The 27,320-nt window shown below is 51.8% G+C and overlaps 9 protein-coding genes across 9 annotated transcripts; 5 read left to right on the top strand and 4 right to left on the bottom strand.

The window, feature by feature from the left end:
- Window positions 1–1,247: 1,247 nt before the first annotated feature.
- On the bottom strand, window positions 1,248–3,847 carry UCRPA7_7594 (putative dynamin central region protein; the record flags this gene model as incomplete). Its single annotated transcript, XM_007920122.1, has 4 exons — window positions 1,248–1,559; window positions 1,612–3,231; window positions 3,290–3,676; window positions 3,749–3,847. 4 exons carry the CDS (start codon window positions 3,845–3,847, stop codon window positions 1,248–1,250), a joined length of 2,418 nt encoding a protein of 805 aa, XP_007918313.1.
- A 1,061-nt stretch (window positions 3,848–4,908) lies between these two features.
- UCRPA7_7593 (putative cytochrome c oxidase assembly protein cox19 protein) lies at window positions 4,909–5,233 on the top strand (the record flags this gene model as incomplete). The annotated part of the gene is made up of 3 exons (XM_007920121.1): window positions 4,909–4,961; window positions 5,018–5,052; window positions 5,115–5,233. 3 exons carry the CDS (start codon window positions 4,909–4,911, stop codon window positions 5,231–5,233), a joined length of 207 nt encoding a protein of 68 aa, XP_007918312.1.
- A 739-nt stretch (window positions 5,234–5,972) lies between these two features.
- Window positions 5,973–7,939, top strand: UCRPA7_7592 (putative succinyl- ligase alpha-chain protein; the record flags this gene model as incomplete). Its single annotated transcript, XM_007920120.1, has 2 exons — window positions 5,973–5,982; window positions 6,045–7,939. The coding sequence occupies 2 exons, from the start codon at window positions 5,973–5,975 to the stop codon at window positions 7,937–7,939; spliced, it is 1,905 nt and encodes a 634-aa protein (XP_007918311.1).
- A 352-nt stretch (window positions 7,940–8,291) lies between these two features.
- On the bottom strand, window positions 8,292–10,783 carry UCRPA7_7591 (putative major facilitator superfamily transporter protein; the record flags this gene model as incomplete). Its single annotated transcript, XM_007920119.1, has 8 exons — window positions 8,292–8,479; window positions 8,540–8,770; window positions 8,832–9,331; window positions 9,379–9,432; window positions 9,494–9,694; window positions 9,755–9,961; window positions 10,441–10,540; window positions 10,771–10,783. The coding sequence occupies 8 exons, from the start codon at window positions 10,781–10,783 to the stop codon at window positions 8,292–8,294; spliced, it is 1,494 nt and encodes a 497-aa protein (XP_007918310.1).
- A 1,102-nt stretch (window positions 10,784–11,885) lies between these two features.
- On the top strand, window positions 11,886–14,505 carry UCRPA7_7590 (putative lim domain-containing protein; the record flags this gene model as incomplete). The annotated part of the gene is made up of 2 exons (XM_007920118.1): window positions 11,886–11,973; window positions 12,035–14,505. The coding sequence occupies 2 exons, from the start codon at window positions 11,886–11,888 to the stop codon at window positions 14,503–14,505; spliced, it is 2,559 nt and encodes an 852-aa protein (XP_007918309.1).
- A 647-nt stretch (window positions 14,506–15,152) lies between these two features.
- UCRPA7_7589 (putative ubiquitin family protein) lies at window positions 15,153–15,570 on the bottom strand (the record flags this gene model as incomplete). Its single annotated transcript, XM_007920117.1, has 2 exons — window positions 15,153–15,215; window positions 15,331–15,570. 2 exons carry the CDS (start codon window positions 15,568–15,570, stop codon window positions 15,153–15,155), a joined length of 303 nt encoding a protein of 100 aa, XP_007918308.1.
- Window positions 15,571–18,175: 2,605 nt separating this feature from the next.
- On the top strand, window positions 18,176–21,325 carry UCRPA7_7588 (putative nuclear pore complex protein nup107 protein; the record flags this gene model as incomplete). Its single annotated transcript, XM_007920116.1, has 6 exons — window positions 18,176–18,193; window positions 18,250–18,319; window positions 18,384–20,414; window positions 20,469–20,763; window positions 20,829–20,941; window positions 20,997–21,325. 6 exons carry the CDS (start codon window positions 18,176–18,178, stop codon window positions 21,323–21,325), a joined length of 2,856 nt encoding a protein of 951 aa, XP_007918307.1.
- A 353-nt stretch (window positions 21,326–21,678) lies between these two features.
- On the bottom strand, window positions 21,679–23,355 carry UCRPA7_7587 (putative prolyl-trna synthetase protein; the record flags this gene model as incomplete). The annotated part of the gene is made up of 1 exon (XM_007920115.1): window positions 21,679–23,355. The coding sequence occupies one exon, from the start codon at window positions 23,353–23,355 to the stop codon at window positions 21,679–21,681; it is 1,677 nt and encodes a 558-aa protein (XP_007918306.1).
- A 789-nt stretch (window positions 23,356–24,144) lies between these two features.
- Window positions 24,145–27,273, top strand: UCRPA7_7586 (putative ribosome biogenesis protein mak21 protein; the record flags this gene model as incomplete). Its single annotated transcript, XM_007920114.1, has 2 exons — window positions 24,145–24,756; window positions 24,817–27,273. 2 exons carry the CDS (start codon window positions 24,145–24,147, stop codon window positions 27,271–27,273), a joined length of 3,069 nt encoding a protein of 1,022 aa, XP_007918305.1.
- Between the last annotated feature and the right edge of the window lie 47 nt (window positions 27,274–27,320).

Genomic DNA, 27,320 nt, shown 5'->3' with positions numbered 1-27,320 from the left:
ACCTCCAAGGAATGTCATCTATATGGATGGAACACAACCAACAGCACCCCCGCGAGACATTCGTCGCAGCCCAGAGGCGTATCCACTGTATGAACCTGCTAGAGTTGAGGTGCCTCCTAGAAGATCAAGATCCCCTGTATATGCGGACTATGGCAGACCACCGCCGGCTCAGCAATATCGAGAGCGAAGTCCACCGCCTCGTCAGCACGAGCCAATTTATCAGTCACGACCGGCTCCCCACCCTATTGAGGACATACGATATGAGCGTGCTCCTCGTGACGACTTCTACTCTCGTCCTTACCATGACGAACAGCCTGCACGTCCTCGCCCCACCGAGTACGTCGAGTACGAGATTGTGGAGGTCCGCGACTCGCAGGGCACTTACTTTCTCGAACGCCCAGTACGCCGCCAGCCTGCGGAGCCAGAGCGATACTACCAACCACCACCCGTTGCCTATGAGGCTGAGCGGCCCGTCCGTCGAGAAGCCGAACCGTATCCTCCGTATGAAGCTCCGTATTCCCGGTCGGCGGCACCTCTCCACCCCGGTTACGAGACATTCCCTCCGGTGTCACGGGCAGCAGAGCCTCCAGCTCCAGCCCCACAACCGAGATACGAGCCGACGTACGAAGATGAGTACGACCCTCGCTTCCCCGCTGCGCCACCCAGCGCAGCTCCTCCTCGACAGGTTAGATACCAGTAGGATGATGTATCGCCTAGAAAGGGTGGCAAAAAGCCAAGTCTGTAAGAGAGATTCGGTGATGGACAAGCTTTGCAGTGGGCTTGTATGATCTATAATTCAACACCTGTACAATCAGAAGGGGTCTCCTCTTGTGTATCAAAACTCTGTATATAAATTGCTAAATCACGCAGCTCCAGTCTGTCCATCCCGGCAGTAATGCACAGACAAACCTTTCCCCGATTTGTCTTGTGGATGAAATTGTTTTTGGCACGTCAATTGCGACTTTAGAAAAAGTTCAATAGCATAATAGGGGGGTTACATATTTGACTAGTGATGAGTAGTATAGTCGAACAAAAATATGTACATCGCAGACCCAACGGTCTAGTGAGTAATTCGATCCGTCCAATTCCAATGCGCACGTTTGCGGGTCCCAAGTCACCGACATTAGAAAAAGGCCCCTCGTGAAAGCGTAGTCTATCTGCGCGTGTGTATGCCCCCACAAAGCAGTAGAACACATCTGGTCTCGTACAACAAAACAAAGCCCACAGCCAACAAGGCTTGCCCTCGTCTATATCACCTCGCCGATGATCTTCGCGGCCTCCCGGTACGTCTGCAGAAGCTTCTCGCATTTCTCGCGTTCCTTTTTGACGCCGTCGTCCTCATACAGCAGCTCCTCGAACAGGGCCTCCTTGTATAGCTCGCTAACGAGCCTGTTCTGGACGACGTCCTTGCAGTGGTTCACCAGCAGGTGCATGACTGCCTTGGGAACCTGATCAGCGATGGACTCGCGTACGATGTTGAAGTATGACGAGATCAGGGCGCGAATGAGCTCCGTCTCCATAGCTTCCCGGTCTGTAAGAGCAGGTTCTCCATTGTTACCCTGGGGGTTCTGTTAGCATTTGCTCAACACCCAAGCACAAAATATCACTTACGAAGTCTGCACCACGAGGTATCCTCGTGAAATCTCTGGTGAAATCATAGTCGTCATTGTTGGTGTGGGAGATGGCCTGAGTAGGAGACCTCAATGTAGTCTCGGTCGCCCGTATACTCTGACTGAAAGATGGCTCTGAGCTCTGGCTGACATGTCGACCAATGTTAGCATTGTGTAAGGGAGCTTGCCCTGAAGGTGCAACACCGTCCTTGCCGAAGAAGTAGTTGAGGAAGGAGTCCTTTGCACCACCAATAGATTTCGCCTCAAAACGCGACGGCGAAGCAGATCTCGTACCATTCAGGGCCGCTGCAATGCCACCAGCGCCGTTCTCTCTCACGGCAGGCGATAAGCTTCGAGCGCCCTTGCCAGCTGACTTGCGGACGGCGTTGATCTCCGTCTTCTCGACAGTAACTGTCTCCTCGTCCTCCGGAGTCTCAGTGCCATTGGCGCCGAGTTCCTTGAGTCGCCTGCGCTCACGTCGCTCTCTCTCTTCTTGGATGATACGCTTCCTCTCCCTCTCCTGCTTGTTTGTGACTACGTGACTCATGGCAGCAGCCGCGCCCAAGAAGTTAGGGTGATTCGTGTTGATATAAGCCCGCTGGATAGAAATCAATGACTCAACATATGATGAGGCAGGGCCGAGTCTTTCTCGCAGTAGGTCAGAGACGACCTCGATAAGCTTGGCCTGTAGTCTCGGAAACCGGGACAATTCGATATTACCACATGTGTGGCAAATCTTGATCAACTCTTCGTACACAAGCTCCACACACCGTTGGCTTGGTATTTCGAGAAGTTTGATTTGTGGTTTAACGAGAAGGTCAAATGCCATCTCTGGCACGAATAGACTTGGCCGGGGACCAGTAGAATTCCTGATGGCGGTGCGAATATCCAGTGCCGAGAGATTTGAGGTAGGGTCGATGGACTCGAGCGCACTACCGAATACCGAATTGAAGATGTAGTATATCCGCGCACCACCACACAGCTCCTTAGTGGAGATCTCAGTTGATGTACCGTCAATCGAGGAGATGAAGGAAGACGCGAAACGCGTCATGAGCTGAAGGATTAGAGAGCCACGGTGTTCCTTGCCGTTGAAGTGCATGTCACCGTAGCTTGCCAACTCTTGTTGTGTCTGTCCCATCAATGTATTCAGGCGAGCCTTGATGTCGGGCAACCGGTCCCTGATATGCGCCATCAGGGTGGTATTGAGGGTTTTTGCGAGGAACTGGGTGCCGCATCGGTTCGCGATATTCCTGTAGGCGGGGTGGTGTTTGAAGAAGTCGGCCTCAGACTTCAGTGCCTCGTCCATGGGCTTGTTACCCTGAATATCCTGTTGCGATCGATTCACAACACCAATCCAGCCCAGCTTCAGCGGGTATACCCTGCCCGACAGGATGTCAAGTGCGTTGGTGCCGTGATCCATCAGGTCAACCTTGGTAAGGACACCAATAGTCCTTCGGCCCAAAGGATCGACATGTCTGGCAAGTTTCAGGGCTTCGGAGTTCACAATGTCGACATTTGCTGGTGAAACAGCAAGAATGATACTGTTCGGCTTTGCTATGTACTCGGAAATGAGGTTTCTAGTTTGCTTCTCGATATCGGTAGGTTGATCTCCAATGGGCACCTGGGAGAAGGGACGAAGTCAACATCTGCAGCGGGAGGACACATTTCAGCATTCCTACCTTTGTGAGACCTGGCAGATCGACCAAAGTCAAGTTCAGGACATATGGCGAGTAAATCTTGAGATTGATAGGCTGGCGATTGATGCCCTTGTTGTTTCCAGCTATCCTTGAGGTCTCGTTCTCGATCTCCCGCTTGACATCACCGAAATCGTTGAAGCGCCGGTTGGAGATGTGATGAAACTCAGCCCACTCGCCTCGACGAGCCGCGCCCGGGTTCCTGTACGGAATATGAACGGTGTCGAGCTCGGCTTCGTCTTCTGGGACGTTGATGAGCTGAAGGATCAGGGGTCGTCGAGTAACGATCCCACTGCCGCGGGGCAAGAAATCTCGGCCGACGATGTTTTCCAATACGGATGACTTTCCCGCAGATTGAGAACCTACGACAACCTACATGTCACAAATCTATTAGCACTTTGGTCCTGTTTTTGGGTCTGAGGGGTTTGTCGGATGGTTGCATACAATCTGCGGCAGGTCAAGGGAATCATTGCCGATGGTGTTGAAGACGAGGTCCTGCAACTTGTTGACCGTCGACAACAAGTCGTCGCCGAGGGCAGCCATGATGATAGATATTCCCTAGCTGGTATATCTATATCTTTGTCGAGCTCAGTATGCGTGATGTGTCCTGGGAAAGGTGGCGGGATGTTGTCGTAGAATAAGAGCTCGGTGGCCCAGCCAGGAGGAGATGATGTCGCACGCAGCACGCGAGGGACCGCTCGAAGGACAGAGAGCAGTCAAAGGGGGGGCAACAACCCAGAACGGTCTGGGGATTTTTAAGTGAAGGTAGGGAGGGGGAAGGGATTCTCAAGGAGGCTTCTAAGAATGGAATGCTACAAAAATGGAGAGAAATATCCCCAGTTCATGCTGTGGATGCGAGCATCAAAAAATGGAGTGTTTCCGACTGTGGCCGCCCTGGTTTTGCCGGGATGCAATCGCGTCGCCGCCCATCGTCACAATTTACCAACTTAATGCGGCCCCAAGTGGCCTGTGGCTCCCCCCTACCTCTACCAGTTCAGCTGGGCCTGTCCCGTTGCACAGCGCAACTGATGGGGCGTTAAGGTTGTGTGGCGGCCTGAGGCCATGATGCTAGAAGTCGTGGCCCACTTCTTGGTTCCTGGCAAGCCACACAAGGCCACACTACCTGAGCCACACGTCATCCATCTCAGTCAAGCCCACATGCCTGCACGATCCATGCGAGCCAAACCTGGTGACAGAATCGTGCATGATCGCGGAGCACATGAGCCGGAGAGAGCTCCATCACTAAGCTCCCCAACGCTTTCCGAGTACGTTGGTAGACCAATCGCTCCTAGTCTTGTAGGAAGAGCCGCCTGTAATATTGTTTTACTTACTGAAAGGGGTAGCCTAGCTTCAGCCTTACGATTTGCGACAGACAATTTGCTGTGAGGTTGAGCTTTTCATCCTCGTACGACTCTACCACGGATTGCGGCACCTCGCCATGAGTGAGTAAAATCACTCACTGGTTTAATGAAGAAATAGGTTCCCATACTAACTTCATACAAGCTAGGTAGCAGACGGATTTAGAGTTGTCCTAGAGACTTTGTTGAAGATTGAATATTCTCTTCACATAGATTCTAGTCAGGCGACAACCTCATCGCCCAGCCATGAGCGCATTTGGGGGCCCTGGCGGCGGCCAAATCAGCCAGAAGCCTATTCCGTATGTAGTGACCCATTTCTGGTGCGGTCTTGACAAAACTAATACTGTTCCAAAAGTCCACAACGAGGAAGTTTTCCCCTGGACCACGACGGTAAGCGATGGCTCAACTGCTGCTCTACGGCGCTCAACAGGCTGAAGCTGACCCTTTTCTAGGCGAATGCAAACATGTCATGGCTTCATACCTCTCTTGCATGAAGAAGGTCAAGGGCATGAATGATGCTGAGTGTCGTAACCTTGCTAAGGCGTACTTGTCCTGCCGAATGGACCGGTGAGCACTTCTACAGTCCGCTATCTTGTAATCCCATATTTCTAACACCAGGCTACAGTAATTTGATGGCGAAAGATGATTTCAAGAATCTAGGTTTCAATAATGAACCTGAAGCAGCGAAGAAAAAGGAAGATCAAGAGAGCCACAAGGGAGAGTTGAGGTGGTAGCTAGTGGTCGAGCTCATCGTGTTTGTAGATATTTACCGCCACGCTTGGAGAGGGCTGTGGTTCCCTGGACTTGTACAATCACGAACACTGTACCATCATTTTGTCTTATAGAGCGGCTCCTTGCTATAGAACCTCTTCACAAACAAGCATCCACCTCGCCGCTAACATGTCGAGGTCACCTTAGACCCGCATATTTAGCTCCGATAGCTGGCCGGGACTTGTACCCCGCGTGCTACACCGGATTTCGGCTTCATGTGTCTAAGAACCTACCAATAAATAGCTCTCATCTCATGGTCTGAACCCATCTCCATGTTATTTCCTGTGAATGCAGATCTTTGATTCAGAGCACTCCTGCTAGATATTGGAAAAAGCCAATCCTATAAGATTCAAATCCGTCCTCTCTAAAGTGAAGTGAACTGAGACAGACGGCCGTTGGGAAATGACGGAGTTGATGTTGTCGATATCATATTTATACTCTGTATAGAATGGCCCTGTGTCCCAGCTGTCGACGACTTTTGCCACGAAGTCGTTCGCATGGGCAGACATTCCGCTATTTCTCGGCATCCCGCTCTCACCATGACTACGAGTCCACATTGCAGAACCTCCGAATCGGAGCACACACGCGTGTCATCTTTCAGGGATTCACAGGGAAGCAAGCAACCGCCAATGCGCAGGAGTCCATAGCATGGGGAACCAAGATCGTCGGTGGTGTCACGCCCGGCCGCACCAGTGAGCATCTTGGGCTACCAGTGCTGCCCAGCGTCCGAAAAGCAGTCGAAGAGCTCAAGCCCGATGCTACGGGTATCTACGTGGCTGCCCACCAAGCGCCGGCTGCAATCGAAGAGGCTATCGAAGCTGAAGTGCCTCTGATCGTGGCCGTGGCCGAGCATATTCCACTGCACGACATGTTGCGGATCCACTCGATCCTCAAAACGCAGTCAGCTTCAAGACTTGTGGGTGCCAACTCGCCAGGGATCATATCTGCAGTTGGCAAGTGCAGAATCGGCTTCCAGCCGTTGCCCTGCTTCAGCGCCGGACGAGTTGGTATCATTGCCAAGTCAGGGACGCTCAGCTACGAGGCCGTGGCGTCAACTACGAGAGCTGGACTCGGTCAGAGCCTCTGCGTTGGCGTCGGTGGAGATATACTCCCTGGGACAGACCTGACGGAGGCCCTCTCCGTGCTCGAAAATGACGAGGACACAGATGCCATAGCATTGATAGGAGAAATAGGGGGCAAAGGCGAGATCGAAGCTGCCGAGTGGATCAAAGAATACCACGCACGTACAAAGAATCCGAAACCAATTGTGGCGCTGATTGCCGGTGTGAACGAGGCTCGTGGCCGTATCATGGGTCATGCGGGAGCGTTTACACTATTCGGAGAACCGGAGGCGAAGGCAAAGATCGAGGCGCTCAAGGCAGCCGGAGCCACTATGGTGCACCACCCTGCCAAATTTGGTGATGCCTTGAGGGAGAGGTTGCAAGGCAGTGTCGGAGATTTGGAACGAATATCAAAGCGGGCGAATAGAGTCACGCAACAAAGAGGTTTGCATACTGCCGCACGTCCAAGCAACAGATCGAGCCAGAGCCTTTCGAAAACGCCCGGTCTTCAGCAACGAAGGAACATATACCTTTCCGAAGACCGCTGCTTTGATCTTCTTCGCCAAGAAAGCGGTATAAATGCCGGACAATACTCCGGAAAGGGGGAGCGTCGTTATCTGGCCATCGGCATCGATCGATCCAGGAGGTCGCCTTGCATAATCGCTGCCCCATCAACTGACCCAGACTCCATGCAACAACAAGTCCGGAGATTCCCATTTGACTATAGAGCGGGTGTGAAGGGCTTGGAAGTGGATCGCATCGCGAGCCATCTGGGCGTCTCTTGGAGCACGGTGGAGTCTTTACGTGAGGTCATCAAGGGGCTTGTGTCCCTATTCTATGCCAAAGAGGCGTTTCTGCTGGAAACGAAGATTGTCGAGCGACTGGGAGGTATCAAGATAGTGAACGCAAACTTTGGGTTCGACGATGCGGCGTTTCGCAGTAACAAGCGTCAGGAGGATATACAGGCATTGCGAGATAGCAAAAGCGAAGACCCTGCGGAGTTGGAGGCCGAGAAGAACGGAATAGTCTATATCAAGCTGGAAGGTGACGGGAAGATCGGCACTCTTGTCAACGGCGCCGGGCTTGCCATGAATACAGTGGATGCACTGGCAGAGGCTGGCGGACGAGCAGCAAATTTCCTCGACACAGGCGGCAAGGCGACGAGCGAAACTGTGAAGAAGAGTTTTGAGGTCATTCTGCAGGATCCACGCGTCAATGTTATCTTCGTGAACATCTTTGGTGGCCTGACGCTAGGAGATATGATCGCAAGAGGGGTGATCCTTGCTTTCAAAGAGACCGCAATCAACGTCCCGGTAGTTGTACGTATAAGGGGGACGAACGAGGAGGAAGGGCAAAAGATCATTGCAGAGAGTGGATTGCCACTCTTTGCCTTTGATGACTTTGACGAGGCCGCAGCGAAGGCAATTGATTTGTCACAAGGGTGAACAAATGTGAGATAGCTGTTATTGGCAGTTTACAAGAGAATAATTATGCAGCTGGTGAATAACTCTGAATGTCAGGTCTTGGCAAAGGCCATCCCTGCATGCTGTGGGCATGCATATAATATTATTAGGTCTAAGTCCGCTATATGCACTCAGACACGTTCTATAGAGAATATAGATCTCCAAACAGACCTCGTCGAGACCTTTTTCCTTGTGACGCTACCTGGCCCATTTGGTCCGTGGTGGGCGGCGACTGTGTCTGGATTGCGAACATCTCTGTCTCGCTGTTTCTTCGTCAAGCCCGAAGCATCCATTTCATGAAGCTTCCAAACTCTCAATGCCCAAGCTATAACAATTAGTCGACTGTATCATCATAGGTTGGTGGGGATTTAGTCTTACCTGATGCGAATGACACCATGTACATTATGCCGGCAAAGATCTGGCAATGAAGATATCCATTGATACCATGTGTTCTGAGACTGAGACCAATCACTTCGGCGAACGTCGCGGGTAGAACTAGAGCAAGCCAGGTGACAGACAAGGCTAGGAGCAATGAATTAGTTTACCTGCATGACCGGTAACTCTTATCATAGGCTGACATACCTGACGGAAGGAGTTGTAAGCCGAAGACCTCAGCGCCAACTGGAGCTATTGTGGCCCATAAGAGACCAGCGAAGCAACCCAAGAGAGCGTACACGATTGCTCCTGCATAATATTTACCAGCAAAGATCCAGATGAAGAAAGCCGCCACACCAGCAACAAGAGTTCCGAGGGCAGCAATGTTGATTCGTCCAACTCTGTCACTGATGAGTCCAATCAGGGGTCGCCCCACAGCTTGAGACACTTTGGGAAGTCAGCATACCGCAAAACGACGTTCCCGGCGGCAATAACTTACCATTGAAACAAGCAGCAATAACGGAGCCCTGAGAAGATGAAAGGCCGACCGTCTGAGCATAGTCCGGAAGCGAGAAGATGACGATCGTGTAGCTCAGCAAGGAAAAGAAGCCCCACGAGATATACATGTAGAATTCAATCTTCTTGAAAAGCTCTTTGTTGAAAGCCACGTGAACGGCGCCGACTTGCTTATTTCGATCTCTGATGAGCAAGCTGCAGATGCCATTTACGACGAAAGCGAGAATGGCTAGGATGCGAAAAGCCCACGGTAGACCGATGTTTTTGATCATAGCGTTTGTCCCGAGACTGTAACAGACACCTCCAAAACCAGACCCGCTGGCTGCAACTGCATTCGCAAATGATCTCTTCGTCGTAAACCACTGAGGAACAACGGGTACAGACGCAACAAAGAGAAAGCCCATGCCTAAGCCGAAGGCAATGCCCTGACTCAGGATCAAGTGCCATATCTGGCTCGTGAAGGAGGCACCAATGAAGGCAACACTGTGCTGGATTAGATCGGAAAGACCAAGGGATTGGTGGTGACTTACGTCTCAAGCACGACACCAATGAAAAGGGTGGTTTGAGTTCCGTACAAGCGAATGCTTATGGTTGCAACGGGAGATACAAGTAAAGCTTCAACCTGTCAGTATGCATAGAACTCACCAAGATGTGCCAGAGAAAAATGCAACGCGTTGCTCGTTGTTCGTACCTATTGACAAGGAAAGTCCGCCGACAAAAGCGTATGCAATCGGGCTTCCCCCTGATAGAGTGTCTGTCCGGAGATAGTATGCTAGGAATACGGAATATGCTGAGTTCATTCCCCATGTATGTGCGTTGATGAACAAAACACAAAAGACGACAACCCTGAGTTGAATTTAGCCACCGTGACTATCATGATCCGAGAGTTTCGTTTTTGAGACCTACCAGCCATACCCACCCTCTTTAAACTCCCCGTCTGCACCAGTAGTGTCCGACTCGTCAACAGTCTCATCAGCCGTCTCATCAGCGACGAACTTCTCGTCCTGATCATTTGCAGTGGCTGTGGGCTCAGTAGCTCTTATAGCCTGTTGTGGATCATTTTCTGACATATGCTTCTCATCGTCCTCGATATGATAAGACCGTCTGTGTATCCTATTTGAGTCAGGCTCAGTGATTCGTGTGTGTGTAGATGTTCCAGGGGAACCTGCAGCTGGAGAAGTGGGCGTTCCGGAAGACATTTTTAACTCCCGGAAATGACCCGAATAACGAGATAAATAGTTATGAAAGGAGTTCAAAAGTGAGAGTCTACGCCCAGAGGCCGTAGTTGAGACTAGGAGAAACTGAGATAGTGAAAGCAAAGAGTCTGACAATCAAGGAAACGACCGCTGCGAGTCTCTTGAGAGCGGCGCAAGTGGACAGAAAAAAAACCTTCTAAAAGAACCATTTTATAAAGGCGAGCTCCGCAGCGCCCACTAGCCTTTGGGGAGGGCGTGTAAGTCCCCGCTTGACCTCGGCGGATGGTGTTTTCCCCAAGCGGCGGTCCAGTGCAAATGCAACCTTTTGCAGTGTGGTGCCGTCATTCCCGTCCGGTTCAGTTCCGACGGCCGAGCGAGCAATCGGCCTTGACATACCTCCCCCGGGGAGCCTCAGAGACCGTAGTGGAGCAGGCAATTGACCGATATCTCCCTGGCGGATCCAGTCCTCGAATATACGAAGCCTCCAACAGATCTACTGTGCCCATCAAGCATCATTGCAATTTCTTCTTTTCAACTGTGCCAGTGGCGGGTTCGATTCATACAGCGGCGCCGGAAATAAGCCTAGTAAGATCGTATGGGGTTCTAGCGTCTGGGGTCGGGCGGGAGGCGCTGCCGATCCTGCAAGAACCAGACATGTCTGTTGGCAACATGCTGCACGTGCAGCAGGTCTGCAGGAGGGAGGATGTGTGTGAAGTACCGACCTACCTAGTAACTGCATATTCCGAAGACGGGGAGGTGATCACGTAAAAGACTGACTCCTCAGATCACCGCACAGCACAGCACTTTGACTCTTCAGCCTTGGCTTCCTCCTCAGAATAACCCGAGATGGGCCTTTTAGTCTGACGGGCATTTCGGGCTTGGGACACGGTGGACGGGAGCAGGGCCAGACGCGTATCCTGGTTATGTTATCTTATTAGGCCATAGCATGACTGGACTTTAGCTCTAGCACCCGAGGGTTATTCGCAAAAAGCCCGTCGGCGTAGACTCGGCAACCGAGATATACAAAGCAAATGGCTGGTGGACATCTGAAAGTGAAGTGTTTTGTTGATTATCTCTGCAGGCGTTTTCATAAATGCCGGGTGACGACGGATAGGAGGACTGCTAAAGGAGAGTTGTAGAGACGAAACACAGATGTTAAGCAAGGATTCGTTGGTGATAAGATGGGAATCATGTTCCTGCAGTGAAACCCCATGGCCCCCAGTCAGTCAATGACCCAATGATCCAGTGCTGGAGAGGGCCGCTGGAGTTGGGCAGCCGGGGTGCCCTTAGGACTGACTCACCTGCACCTGGGCACCTGCCAACCCCACCCCTCGGCGAATCAGAAGACAGCAGCCACGTCGGTCCATTCTGGGAAGCCACTGGCGACCCTGCAAGCTAGCGTCGGTTGTCTGGCAACCGAAGTAAACACTCGGCTGCAATTAAAAAAAAAAGAGCGTCGACCCATTTCCCTGGATCACCTTAGAGCAGATAACTATAGGCAGGCACAGACAAAGCACATGTGTCGCACCTGCCGTCCAGACCTTACCTTACCTTTACCTCACCTTATCATTGCCACTGCCATCGGTACATGTACAGTACCTCTTAGCTGTGTCTCCAAATCTGCCCCAGCAACAACCTTCCAGCAACCTCCAGTAAACATCCTCTTTATTTAAGCTTTCCCACCCAATCCCAAGCGTAATATCGTGCCGACTACCTACCTTACCCAACCTCACCTCGCCCTGCTGTAACAATCCCAAGGAACTCTTCTAATTAATCCAAGTCTATATCAACAGCTTCCAAATAGCACAATTACTGCTTCCATACCGAACACATTCACAGCCATGCTGTCAGGTGCGAGATCGAAAGAGCGATCTTCCTCCAGGAAGGTCACTCCTCCTTCGCCATCTTACATGAACAACGACCAGTTTGGTGAGATTATTACACCTGCGTGACAGTGTAATTCACCTGGCAAGTGCTAATATCCCGTTAGCGGCATATCTGGCCAACCTGCGTGACAACCGTGTCAAGAGACCTGGAGGTGCTCGGCCTCAGCCCTCAGATTCACGACGTGACTCCGGCCGGACGTCGCTCGGGGCACGCTCGTCTCTCGGTGGATCAACTACTCGTTCGTCTATTGGCACTCTGCCGCCATCGGACTCCTCCTCACACAATAGGACTCAATCATCGGACGCACAGATCCCCCCCGGCAGACCTAGCATTTCGGCTAGCATATCTTCGAGATACTCTACCGTCAGTGGAAGGGGGCGGGATTACTACCCTGATCGCCCTGTGCCTCCCCTCAAGCCCGGTGAGGTTGTGCCTAGCGCCACTTACATTGAGAGAGGCCAGAGATGGATGGAAAAGGAGGAGGCTGTGTCACTACGGACAGCCATGGAGGATATGGAGCTGAAGAGTGAACCTCAACAAGAAGATGAAGAGCGCATCTATCAGGCCGCTCTGGACGAGGCGTCTGAGCTGGTATGGCAGCACCAACACGGTGTCAAGCCACCAGAGCCTGGTGCTCCGTACCGCTACAAGCAGCATCTCCGAAAGAATAGCTATGCTCATGCCCGAACCGCCAGTGCAGGGTTCTACGGGAACGAGATCGAGCCTAGCGGTCTCGCTCGTGACTGTTCATCCCGTTCTGTATCGGGAAGCTCTTCTTCTAGCGATGGATTCGGCTCTCGGCGGAGCATCTCTTTGGGATCAAATCCCGGGGGTGATACGGGCCCTAGGAATAGTTTGGACCAAACGTCAGAGCCCACAATGCGCAGACCCGCTAAGCCTTATCACGGGCTCTCTAACGGCTCTTACATTGCCCAGCCTGGTCGACGACGGAGCAGCATGAAGCGAAACATCAGCGGCGAGGTCCAGAAGCCTTTTTCAGGCGATCAGATTTGGGAAGAGCCCGAGGGTTCGTCTCCAGGAAGATTTGGATCTCCTGGCATGATGGAACAGGTTCAGCCCCTTCGGACCAAGCCCAAGAATCCTCTGAACCGCGTGCAATTTGCTGCGGGAGTACCTGCTGTTGTTGATTCGCCTCCACCTCCACCGCCCAAGATGCACAAATACGAGATTCATCGCAACCCTCCTACACAATCCCGCAATCCTCTTTACACTACCAACTCACGTTCAGAGAGCCCTGTCGAGCGCGATGACGTGCCAAGGAAGCACGGAGTGGAAGTGCGTGGCGATGATATTCGTCAGGCGACGAGCATGAGGCTCAAAGATCGCAGCCCCAAACTCCCCACTCCGACGGCTGTCAGTGACAGCCCAGGACGACCTATCGTAAGCTTTAACAAAGAATGGAAGGCCCCGGAGGAGGCAACTGATGAGAAGCCAGACCAAACCAGAGGCGGTTCATTCGGCACCTCCCGGGGCCGACAAGACCACCAAGCCCACCCGATCCCTTCTATCGCTGTTACGGAGGCTCGTCAGCAGACGCCGTCCTCGTCATCACGTAGCATTCCCACGCCGTCTATCCAGATAGACGCGCCAAGCAGTGGCACGCCAATCCCTACCATTGCTTTCCCCGATGAGACACCTTCCATTCCCGCGATTTCTATTTCTTCTAGCGAGACACCCCCGATACCTACAATTGTAACCCCTGACGACTCCGGGGACGGTCCGAACATCCCCATCATTGTGACACCTGACGATAACACAGGCTCCGGGTCTAATCGACCCTTACCAACGCCCCAGAAAGGGCGACCCGGCGCCCGTCCAGCTACACGACCACGAGGACACTGGTCTCCGGCGCCTTCCGCAGCTGTGGGCAGCCGAGCAACAGCCAGATGTCATGAGTGCGGTTTCCCTATCGAGGGGCGGTTCGTTGCTTTGGCCGGCTGTTCTGAGCGCTTCCATCCACAATGTTTCTCCTGCTATGCTTGTGGCACCGGTCTCGAAGCTCTTGAGATTAGCCCCGAGCCTGAACCGGCACGAGCTGCTCGGCTCGAACGCATCCGCCGTCGTGCCGCGGGCGAGATCCTGGAGGAGAGGCCAGGGGAGACGATGGCCGAGGATGGAGATGAGCGCCTTCGATTCTATTGTCACTTAGACTGGCATGAGCTGTTCGCGCCCCGCTGCAAGCATTGCACCACCCCTATCCTCGGCGAACACATTGTTGCGCTGGGTGAGCACTGGCACTACGGACACTTCTTCTGTGCTGAGTGTGGTGACCCATTTGAGCAGGGCATGACGCATATTGAGAAGGACGGTTATGCTTGGTGCATCAACTGTCAGACGAAACGCACCGAGCGACGGGCACCCAAGTGTAAGAAATGTCGGACGGCCGTAATCGGGCAGTATATTCGCGCTCTTGGTGGAGAGTGGCATGACGAGTGCTTCCGCTGCAATACCTGCCACGGTGGATTTGATGACGGCCAAATTTTCCCAAGAGAGGAGGCTGGAGAGACAATCGTATTGTGCACGAGGTGTCGAGAGCGAGAGTTAAAGATTTAACGTGTGATGGCATACGAACTGACGGAGGTATCTGGAGTAAATGACGGAGTTACTGAGGGCATTGCGAAAATGTTGGTGTGTGTGTTTGCTGTTTGCATTTAGCTGGGAGTTAATATTTGGACTTGATAATGAATTTGCTGCACTCGGAGAACCCTACCTTCACAACTGCTCAGCATTCATGATGTGACTTGTGATGTTGTTCAGGAGCATACTGAACAACTGATCCGTAAGGGTGATGTCTCTGCCTTTCTCGAGGGAATGCGCCTGGTGCCTCACCATTGAACAGGAGCATCCGCGTTGACGTCAGCATTCAAAGAGGCGCATAGAGAACACAGAGGATCACGGAGATGAGAGTCAGAGTCCTCTGTCGCATGCACTGAGAATAGGAAACGAAATTTAGGGGAATCAAGCTTTCATTGGATGTATGTAGTCTGCAATGGTAGAAGCAAATACCATCAGCGACAACTACAACAACGTGGCGAAAGCCCTCCTTGGGACAGAGCGAGAATTAATATCAAACCCCCTTTCCGTGCGCGAGCAAAATCAGTGCTGTATCAGGAGGCCATCAGCGGCCTCCGAACTCTCAGGAAAACCAGAACCATGGACAAAAAAACACCGTAACCCCCCCCCTCCGTCCAGTCCTTCAGTTAGTTGGTGCCGCCGACCTGTTCTTGGTGGACCTCGAGGGTGTCACCGTCTGCCATCTCGAGCTATGGGGCAACGTCAGTACATTTGTCCATGTGGCTGTATATGCTGGGGCGCAATGGGATTTGAGCGCGGCAGGGGCGCGTAGCAGGAAAAACAAACAGCTGGACGGTGACTCACGGTATCGGGGGTGTCTGACGGCTGCACACGCTGGCCCTCGAAGAGGAACCGGACGGAGCTCATAGCCTTGCCCTGGCGCTCGCAGAAGGCCACCATGAGCTTCTCCAGCTTTGTGCTCCGCTTAATCTTGAAAAACACTTCATTGTTGTTGTCCGTCACCTTGATGTTGAGGTGCTCGGTCTGAGGCATCTCCTGGTGGTCGCCCGTGGGAGAGCCGCCATTGTCCTGCTCGGCTGACATGTTGTCTAAGGTCGGTAGGGAGACCTAGGGATCGAGAGATGGGATGTGTGAGATAGAGAGAAGCTGGGCGAGGACGCAGACAAGATGGCGATCTCGCTGATCCCTGGGAGTTTCCTGAGCTGTTGCAAAAGAGGTCAGAGTGCTGTTTTGCAGACATGATCGGCTGAGGAAAGGGTTTGACGGCTAGGTGAGTGAGGTTTGTGATGGTGATGTTCGGAAAATATTGAGGGTCTAGAACTGACTTACAGGACAGGCTGCTTGCTTTTTGTTTCTCTTTTTAAAGTGTGATGCCACTGGCTAGAATGCCTGGGAAAGGTGAAGGCGTCGAGATAGGTGATTGTGGTGTGAAAGCTGCGACGGTGGGCGAGTTGGGCCTTTTTGTAGTCTGAGGTTTGGAGGGAGGGCCGGCCGCATGCACGCGAGAAATGCGGCAAGGCGATCGCAGAGATGACGGCGGCAATGTTGGTGGGGCTGCCTTTTTCACGGTGCTAGGGCGGGGTTAATCGGGGTGCCTCCGTACTTATTGCAGTGCAGTGCAGTGCAGTGTGTGCAGGGCAGGGCAGTACAGTACACCAAGCACCCCCAGATCACATCATTCATTCACTGCGTACCTGGAGGAAGACAAAAGGCAACCAGAATGAAACACCAACTGCGCCTGCACCACCAAAGCAAGATGTATTTTACATATATCACGCTAATACAACAAGGAAGAGAGTCTTTTTGTCTTGATCTTGCTCGCTGCTTTCCCCTGCAAGAGCAGTTTGATACTGCCCAGTAGCTGCCCTGAGCTGAAGCTTCCAGGCCTCCAATGTTGAAGACGAGCTAAGCAGCATACGATTCAGTCTTCCCCGTAGGTGGTGTGCCGGAAGGAAGCAGAGGGTATCTATACCTAGGTAGGTACACAGATGGTCCTGTTAGACGCTTGCAACTGCCATTTGTTTGCATCCGATACTCGAAAGCAATTTCCAGCCCTTGCGGAAGGTAAGATTGCTCAGGACATCTGAGATGGGAAGAGAAGACTCTACACAACATTAGGAAGGCTATTCTAAAGTATCTTATGGTGGGGAATTACTGTCCATCTTCAAGTCTTTGCAATCAATTTACCTGGCCAAGGATCAACTTCTAACGTGGAGGCATGACCTGGGTTTAGTGTGTTACAGAGGTACCTACATCGAAGCACCTTCACAGCAGCGCTGACATCATTAATCATTAGCAGTGCTGGATTTCTAGGCGGCGTGAACGGAGTTGATGCGCCCATATCTTCCACCTACTCACCACGACTAGCCTCAGTGCTTTACCTTGCCCAACAGTGTCAAATTGAAGGCCACCAATTAGCCTGCGTATTTGCTCTATCAGGACATACACAATCCATTATGGTAGGTTGAACGACACTGGAAGATGCAGGGGACACAGTGGTAGCTAATCATGCTCAGGGTCTTCAGCAAGATCTGGCAGCTAGTCCGCCCTGCCACCCTCGAGCAGTAAGACCCAGCATCAACGTGTAAAAGCTGGCCAAGATTTCACTAACAGAGGTTCATAGTGTGCAATTCAAGGTATGTGCTGATTTCCAGGAAAGAGGCCAGCTGGAAAGCAGGGCTTGGCGTGTGATGCGTAGCTCATCAAATCTTAGACTGCTTGTCCAAGAATGGCTACAAGGAGGAGAAGTGCCAGAATGTCGTCGACGCCCTATACGAGTGTTGCCAGGCTTTCTACAAGAAACAGGGCGACGATGCGACTTCGGCGAGCTGTCCCAAGCCGGATTTGCTCAGACTCAAGTTGAAGCAGAGAGAGGAGTCGAGGTAGTAATCATCCTGAGTCTTCATGTTGTAATACGATAGCTGTCTGGGAATATTATCATCATCATCATCATCGTGTGTCACTCGTCCAATGGCTGCGTCCACCCGAACCAGGAAGAGTCGGGTAACTGAAGGGAGAGTGCGGGCATTTCTCTAGGCATTCATTGAGCGCGCGAGAGGTTCCCGTAGGACCTGAACAAGTATTGAGTGTCTTGCTCCGAGACTCTAATATGAAAGCCGATGACATTGATGGAAAAAAGAGAAAAAGAGGAGAGAGAAACCGCTGCGATAAAATTTGCTGCACCTTTTTCTCTACCGTCGCCTCCTCCACTCTGCCACAGGTGCGCCAGCCTCTGGTTGGCTGCGGGTTTCAAGTGGCCCGTGCTGAGGCTGAACGCCCAGGCAAGCGCTGAGGTGCGCACCCGTACACCCACTCTCATTCAGGCACAGAAGGTACCTTCCCCCATTATAGCTCCGTAGCTTGCGCCAAACTCCCCCATCCCTGTCACACCTACCCAGAGCACTCGCTCCCGCGACAAAGCATTTTGGATCGCGACCTCGCGTCCAGAGAGGCAACTGGCGATCAGCAAAAAGATTAAATCACAACGCACTCGCAGCATAGTAACCCAGCGCCCATATGCGATATTGCCCACTGAATCTCGAGATACTGAACCTCAGTCTGACGGGCCTCTTTGTTTGTTGTCGGCCTCATTGATTGGGTCGTTTGACCTGATCTTTGACACCAATCAAATCACCCTTAGCAGAAGTGTCCTGCGCCAAGCTGAGCTGTTGTCCTCCCGACCCTCGCCATGGCTCCTGGACTGAACGTAAGACCCCAACGGTATCTCAAGTCATCTTCTACATCTAACTCAAACCCCTCTAGCACCTCCTGGACCCTCAAACGACGGACTGGGTCGACGGTAGAAGCCCACCAGCTTTGGGCGACAGCGAAGGTTTGTGATCTCACATTGCAACGACTTGATATCCAGGCAGCCCTTCTAACCGTAATCTAACTAGATGACGAGATGGCACAACTAGAGAGAACGTATCAGCAGAGTCAGATCCGAGCTGGGGAGGAGGTCGAGTTATTTGGCAAATGGCTGGATGAATGCACCCTACGCAGAGGGTCACCCGCTGAGAAGCGCGCAAGAATATTCAAGCTCGTGAAGCACTACCATGAATACTACCAAGACAAAGCGAACAACCTAAGAGAACGGCGGAGACTGAATAAAGCTGCAAGAGGAGGTTCCACACATGGTACGGACATGGACCTCGACGAGGATGAGGACAGGCAAGTCGGGGATGACTCTGTCGAGCTGCGAAGGTGGGAGACAGAAGCTCAGACATGGGACCTCCTACGCCGACTTTTGCCCCTTAGGCATCGAGAATTCTCTCCGCCGCAAGCATCAGCCAAAGGAAGTAAGGCACCGAGGTCACGGAAACAGTACTGGGATGACTTTCTGCTGTCAGATTCAACAGCAAGCGAGAGGCAGGCAGTGCTGAAATGGTTGCAGTCTAATGCGAGCACCGGTCCTGATATTGATGATCTAGTGGAGGAATTCCAGCAGAAGGCGGAGAGAGGCGACTTTATCACACACGGCTGGCTACATACCAGGACGGACATCAAACAGATAAAACGGATGAACGCTTGGCCACACGTGCTCGATCCCCAGAATCCCGAATTGTCAGACTTCTCTACCGTCACACAGCTCGATCCCGATGCAATGACGAGACAGGGCAGGAAGCTCAAACCACAAGACGAGTTCTTCGAGCGAGCAATCTGGCTTGGCTGCTTCGAGTTATTGCGACGCGGCCAGAGCATAGATGAAATCCGAGATTGGTGTCTTGTCCGTACCGAGGCTTGGAGGGCTTCCGCGATGTCCGCTCTGCCTCTGTCCCTCTGGGATGATGACGACCAACCTAATTTCGACCCTACATCGGTGGTTCTCTGGAGACGAATGTGTTATGCATTGGTCAAACAAGGCGGTACAGATGATTTTGAAAGAGCGGTCTATGGTCTTCTGTCGGGCGATATTACGAGTGTTGAGAAAGTCTGCAAGACATGGGACGACTTTCTTTTCGCCAACTACAACGCGCTTCTGCGGACACAATTCGACTCCTATCTTATTGAGCAGTCAGCATCCGAAGCTGTTGCTTCAATTGCTCATTCGATGCCAGCGTTTAACGCCTTGCAATATCACGGCGAGGCAGGTGGTACGGTGGCCAAACGCCTCGTTACAACACTGGAAAACGACAAGAGGACCTTGGCCGAGGCTAAGACGGTCACTAAAGCTGTTCAGGGTGCAATTCTAGCCAACGACTTGGACGCATATTTCTTCCACCAAGGACAGACCTTGTCGTCCGCTGCGAATGAGCGAGAAAAGTCACATCTCTTAACTGACTTTAACCTCAGCCTTGGTCTGGGGAAATCAGACCCGGCAAAATATGCCACTTTGCAGGATCATGATTCACTACGAATTATTGCACATATCCTCATAATTAACCAGGCGTTGAAGACCGTCGATGCCCCAGATCATGACCGTCGAGGCTCGAGCATTTTCCAACCCCGTCTTCAAACACAAGAGCACATCCTTGTGAGCTACATTAGCTTTCTTCGTTTAGCTGGTCTGGATGACATGATCCCCCTTTACTGTTCGAAGCTCTCGGGTTCCAGGCCGTACTCGATATTGAGCAGAAATCTCATTCATATTACCGATAGAGACGACCAAATTACTAAGCTCAATCTGATTGCCAGGTTAGGGCTAGACATTCATACCTTCTTACAACAACATCCGCAGAATTTCCTCTCCGAGATAACCGACGTCTCCGGCACCTTTCCAGCCAAGGGCGCTTTCAAGATCTTATCCAATGATCCTGCTTCAATCAGGTATGGTAGGATCTTGAAGGAAGACTTCATGGATGAGCCCTGGGACCAGATCCAGCCTCTAGATGAGAATCTTATACGGTCTATTGAATGGCTCAACCTCGACAGCGGACTTCTTCTTGATACTTGTGAATATGGCATCCAAATTTACAAGTACTTCTTGAGTAAGTTTCATACCTCTTTTCTTTACACATCTTTCCTAAGCTGACCCGCCTCAGAACATATGCATCTCGACGCGGCTCGCACTTTCCAGACTCGAGCACCCGTAGTGGAGATCATCAGGCTGAAAACGGGCAAGGATGTTGTTGAGGGCTCAGATGCTACGTGGATCGAGGAGATATTTGCGGATCCTGTGGCACATGATCAAGTGCCAGATGACGGCGGTATTGCAGAGTTCGGCGCCTCACGAGCTCGAGTCAAAGGAGCTGTGCGAAACATGTGGGAATTGGAGTGCCTTGTCAAGGCTCTTGATGCTATCGAGACAGTGTCCGGGATTGCCCAGCTTGTGAGGGAGTAAGTTCATTCTACATATATTATCTCGTGCCATTTCTTGTCTATTCAGGCTAACACTGCTTTAGAAATCCGGATAACCAGGATAAGAACCTCTTTAATGAACTTGGCCTGGTTGTCAAGAACGTAAAACTCTTTATGAAGCCCCTTTTGAAGAATTGGTTGCTGTTCAGCAATGAAGGTACAGTATTTACCAGGAAGCACATGCCCATACGCAAGCTAATCTCTCCCTATAGACGATGACGACTTCCAGAATATCAGAGAAGCATATCTCATAGAGGCAATCATGGGCTATGTCAGTGCCCTTCATTTTGCGGGCATGAGTCTGTCTAGAGACTTCTTGCTAGAGTGCATGGAGCTGGCAGCAAAGATAGCCCAGAAGGACTCGGATGTCGCCCAACTGTTCGTGAAAACGGGGCGGATGAAGGAGTTGGTGGAGGCGTTTGCGTCTTGCAGCAAGGCGCTCGCTATCTGGACTGTTGATCACAAAAAGGGCTCGCAAACGACACCAAAGAAATTCCGTGAGACAGGATGGTCTCGGGAGTTGTGGTCGGTCAAGCCATGAACGAACATGGGTAATTAGGGTTTGAGTCGCTGGTAGAGTGGCTAAGGCAGCTGTATGCTTAGTTTAGACCCTGAGTCAGATCAGTTGATCTTCAATGCTCGCATGGACTGTTACATTACAATGTACATAAATATTCTACGAATAAGGATGGCAAAAGCGGGTCGTGAGGTTCGCAGATAGGCATGTAAGCAAATTTGTCGGAAAACCAGAGCAGCAAAACATAAAGGCTATACATTTTCATGTCTCATTACTGCGATCATAGATCAACAACTGGAGCAGTCATTCGAAATGGGAGTTTCTCTTATTTCGAGAGCTGATACAACTGATATACAGTACCTTGGAGGATAGGTATACTACAACTGATCTAACAAGTTTTGGACATACACAGGAAGCTTGTCTACAAGCACCTGCTCCTTCACCCCCAGTCTCCTACATTGGACTTCGCAGCGACGAGAGGCAGCCCATTCTCGTCCCAGCAGCACAATTACCGGATAACCCACGAGATCCGCGTCCTTCATCTTCCATGGCAGCGGCCCTTCCCGATCATCCAGCAGCACATCTAGATGGTGATAAATAGGAGAGCCATCTAGTCGGTGAGACACCAGCCCGTCGTAGACCTTAGTCGCAGCCGCCTCGTCAGCCTGCGGTCCGGGAATGATGACGACCTCGTACGGAGCGATGGCCCTCGGCCAGTTGAGGCCCTTGCTGTCGGCCAAATGATCTGCCACAGCACCAATGATTCTCGAGACACCGATCCCATGACAGCCCATCTGCATTGGGACGGTCTTCGAGGATTCGCCAGCATCGGAGCTCATGTCAGCGTCCTGGGAAAGGAGCTTGGCTGGGACGGAGACATTTGCCTCAAGGGGAATCGAATAACGGGTTCCCAGATAGAATGTGTGGCCCAGCTCGATTGCTCGTTGGACCTTCAGCTTTCCGGAGTCGCAGCGGGGGCAGCTGTCGCCTTCGACGATGCGGAGTAAGTTCATGGGCTTGTCAGGATCATTGGGGTTGTCACTTGTCGTGAGCGATGGGATCGCTTTTGTCAACTCGGAAGCGATCCCTTCGGGCCATACAGGCAGTCCGGAGCTGATATTGGAAATCTCCTCCTTCACAGACTCTGGCAATCTACAGTCAACGAGGTTGACTAAGCGTGGATGCACGCCCTCTGGGCTCGGCTCTGCATTCGCTTGCTTCGGCTCGAGCCCAGCAGCCCAGAATGGAAGCGGGTCATCGATGCTGGCGTCTAGTTCGGGCACTGCAGACTTTACGGCATAGATGTTGATGTCGTCGTCCGAGTACTGCTTTGCTCCTTCGGACCCAGCTGGATCTGATGACTCTGGGTACCAGACATTGACCATGACCTTTCGATCCTTTGATATGCCGCGCCACACACGGAGACCCTTGGCAGATTGTGCCGCTTGGGAGTCCGGCAAACGGGTCTCAGCCAGCTCGTCATTGATGGCATAGTCACAGCTATTGCAGCTCACCACGTGGTCTTCGCCCAGAGATGTCGATAGATGATACTCATGACTGAGGTCCCCACCCATATCCCCGGAGCTGGCCTTAGCGACGACAACCGGGAGTTTGAGATCTTCAAAAAACTTCCTGTAGGCAGCACTGACTTGTTCGTAGGTGGCGAGAGCCGCTTCGACAGAGTAGTCGAATGTGTATAGATCTTTCATGATAAATTCGCGGGACCGGAGGACGCCGTGACGAGGACGAAACTCATCCCTGTATTTCCGTGTGATCTGGTATAGCCGCAACGGGAGACTCTTGTAAGATGTCACCGTTCGGGCGACCAAAGTTGTGATTTCCTCTTCATGCGTAGGTGATAGTAGATATTTTCCATCCCTCCGATCTGTCAGATGGAAAAGTTCTGAAGAGACGTTTTGCAAGCGGCCGCTCCTCGCCCACAGAGCCTCTGATGTGATCGTAGACAGAGCAAGCTGTGACGCGCCTATCTGGGACATATGCCAGGCAATGAGCCGCGAGATCTTCTCTGTCGTCCGGTGACCTAATGGGAGCATATGGAAGAGCCCTGAGTGGGACTGCCGCAGGAAACCCGCACGTATGAGCTTTGAATGAGCATCTTCATTTTCGGTTGCTGCTATGCCGCCAGTGGGTACCCAAGTGGTGGATAAACGGTTTCTGTGGTCGACATGTAACCTCCGGGCCGTCACAAGTCTAGAAGAGCTTCGGGAGCGGTATGATGGTAGACAATATCGTGCATCATGCCCAAATATCTGACGAGCTAGGGCTACTTGTCTTACGGACAGAGCCATGATAAGATTTTAAATGAGCTCGATGAACTCAATGTATCATGAAACCCGGCAATTTGTGACTGACATGCTCAGTTTCATTCAAGGAGACCAAAAAACAATGTCAAATAAGAAGCGCTCTGAACTGGGCTCGTCAATGTCGACGTGAAGAGCAAAGATAAGGCCCAGAAGAATGGTCTGAAGTGAGACCGCTGCCAGCCTTGTCGCACCTAGAGCTTGAGCTTAGTTTAATTTAGCGTGCTCATAGAAGCAATCGCCTTAGCCGAACCACTAAAACGTACTACGGTAGCCTTGCAGCGGGGAGCATGGCGGGACCCACTAAAAAGTTTTGGCCCCTCACTGTGAAATAGAAAATTTCGAGTGCTCTGAATATCCCCGTTATCTGCAAACCTGCAGGCGCACCGGTGTAGTGCCTTTGCGATACCCCAACCAGCGACAAAACTCTGCACATCTACGACCGCAATCGACATATAGTTCCTTTGCAGAGTGCGTGCAACTCGAGATCTTGTCGAGCAATTTCATTCCTGCGCTGCCGCCATGCCGCCAAAGAATAAGAAAAAGGGCCAGAAGCCCCAAAAGCCAGCTGCCTTCAATGAAGCAGCACTTTCCCAATTGACAGCCAAGATCGAGTCGAGCTTGGGTCAGCCCAAGGAGCAACGACCTGAGAAGAGAAAGCGCAATGACCACGACAGTAAAGACTCCACACCGAACAAGCGACGGGCCCAGGAGCCAAAGGGTTCGAAACATCAGCCCAAGAAGGCGGCGAAGGAGAGCTCTTCATCTCTGCTTGATGAGATCAGGCTATTAGGAGGAGATGAAGCCGATCTGGATCTCATTACCGGTGTCGATTCGGATGCTGAGGACGGGCAAGCCAACGCCGGCAAGCCTTCAGCCGACGTTGATAAGTCGTTTCAGAAGGAGCTGGCAAAATTCGCATCAGGCCTTGGGTTTGAAAAAGTGCGTGAAGAGAGTGTTGCTGCAGATGATGAGCCAGAAGAAGAAGTTGAGGGTGAGGATGAAGACGAAGAGGACTTGGAAGAAGTGAGCAGCTTTTCAGACGACGAAGACGCCGCTGGGCAGCCTACTACAGCTCTAGAGCTGCCACAAGCTCCTGAAAAGCCTCAAAACAAGAAAATGAAGGGCAAGTTGGTTAGTACGCATCATCTTCTCGCGTACTCTGACATGGCTCCATGCTGACCACCTGATTAGGAATTTGAGGCTCGACCCGATTGGCATGCTGCTGACCTAGACGAGTTGCCGCCGCCCACTTCGGATGACATTCGCAACTTCTCAGCTGCTATCAACAATTTAAAGACATACGCCCAATCCTTGTTAGAGGCAGATGCAACAACCTATAGTGCAATGGTGGCTTCTTCATCTACACAAAAGTTCATGTCTACGATCATGTCATCTGGAACAATGTCCGACAAAGTGTCTGCGTTGACGCTAGCTATTCAGGAATCGCCTGTTCACAGCATAAAAGCCCTTGAGAATCTCATAGGTTTGGCTGGTAAGAAGAGCCGTGGTCAGGCTATTGCCGCATTGGGGGCATTAGTTGATCTTCTCGGCAACGGCGTATTACTACCAAGCGACAGGCGTTTGCGACCTTTTAATATGCAACCTGGACTTCTAGGAGCTCTTCAGAAGCACTCAGCAAATTTTTGGAAACCCGGTCAGAATCTGCCTGGCAAGTTGACGAAAGCCCATCTGATTGTGTGGGTTTTTGAAGATTGGCTCAAAGATGCCTACTTTCGGGTGATCCAATTGCTAGAAGTCTGGTGCAACGATGAGATTGAATACTCAAGATCGAGATCTCTTGACTTCGTATTTGGGCTTCTGAGAGATAAGCCAGAGCAAGAGGCAAATTTGCTCAGGTTGCTCGTCAACAAGCTCGGTGACAGAGAACGCAAGATTGCGTCGAGAGCTTCATACCTTCTGCTGCAGCTGCTCAATATCCACCCTGGTATGAAACCTGTTGTCATTAGCACAATGGAACAGGAGGTCATCCTTAGGCCTGGACAAAGCCTACGGACTAAATACTACGCCGTTAATACACTCAACCAGACCATTCTCAGCAGCAAGGAGCCATCGGTAGCAGAAACACTCGTACGGATATACTTTGAACTATTCGTCTCTCTCCTCAAGATGGGCGTTCTAGGCGTTGGCGCGCCAGCTGAAGTGAATGGAACTTCCGACGCAAAGCAGGGCAAGAGAAAGAACTTTAAGAAGAGCAAGCCCAATGCTGCACCTGCTGCTGGTGCAGAGTCCGAAACCGCAGAAAAGCTGGTTTCAGCTATCCTTACTGGTGTCAACCGTGCTATTCCTTTCGCTATGACCGATGAATCTACATTGGAAAAACATATTGATACCCTGTTCAAGATTACCCATTCGTCAAATTTCAACACCAGCATCCAGGCCCTGATGCTGATACAACAACTATCTATCTCAAAACATTTGGTCGTCGACCGATTTTACCGGACACTATATGAATCGCTTTTGGACCCTCGACTGGTCACGTCATCGAAACAGTCTATGTATCTGAACCTTCTCTTCCGGTCACTGAAGAACGACGTCGATGTTAGGCGTGTGAAGGCCTTTGTGAAGAGAATGTTACAGGTCATTCACTTGCACCAGGCTCCCTTCGTCTGCGGCATACTATTCATGATTGCACAGCTAGAGAATACATTCCCTGATCTCAAGACTCTCATCAACGAACCAGAGGAGGATCTGGATGATGGGGAAGAGGTATATCGGGACGTACCTACTGATGCTGCTGTGGAGGGAGAGACGCCGGCCAAGGAGCCCCAGCGTCCTTCGACTGCCTATGATGGCCGCAAGAGAGATCCACAGTACAGCAATGCGCAGAACAGCTGTCTGTGGGAAGTGATGCCCTATTTCCATCACTTCCATCCATCAGTCGCTGTCTTTGCGGCTAATATTCTGGCCCGTCAGAAAGACCTCCCCAAGCCCGAGCTCGCAAATCATACGTTGATGCACTTCCTTGACAAGTTTGTGTATCGCAACCCGAAGGCAACGGACGGCAAACGTGGAGGCTCTATTATGCAGCCTGTCCTTGCGACCGGCAGTGCTGCAAACGCGAATGCGGGCTCCAAGCAGCAGGCCACCGTCAACTCCGCTGCATTCTGGAACAAGAAGCAGGAGGACATCGCTGCGGAAGATGTCTTCTTCCACGAGTACTTCAACCAAGTTGGCAAGCCGGCACAAGCTGCTACGAAGGCAGCCAAGGCCAAGAAGGCGACCGCTGAGGACGATGAGGAAGAAGAAGCTGAAGAGGAGATCTGGGAAGCTCTCGTCAACTCTCGTCCTGAGATTGGCGGCGAAGATGACGAGGATGTCGACTTGGACATGGGCAGCGATGATGAGTCTGACCTTGCGGACCTACTCAACATATCCGACGACGACGAGGATGATGATGTGTCGCTCGGCTCCGAGGTCGATGGGGTTGACGAAGCTGACGAGGCGGTGTCCGATGACGGAGAGGATGGCGGAGTATGGGTTGACGCCGACGCCTCGGAGGACAGCGACACTGAGCTTACGGACAAGAAGAAGAAGAGAATGAGCAGGAAGGAGTTCAAGAGTCTGCCGACATTCGCCTCCGCAGATGACTACGCAGAGATGCTCGCTGCGGAAGAAATGGATTATTAGATAGTCTGAACAGGTCACGCATAGCGAGATTTACTCGCAAGCCAATA

Source organism: Phaeoacremonium minimum, assembly GCF_000392275.1.
Source record: "Phaeoacremonium minimum UCRPA7 unplaced genomic scaffold PA7_03_scaffold_541, whole genome shotgun sequence".
NCBI lineage: Eukaryota > Fungi > Ascomycota > Sordariomycetes > Togniniales > Togniniaceae > Phaeoacremonium > Phaeoacremonium minimum.
This window is presented reverse-complemented; position numbering and strand designations above follow the sequence as displayed.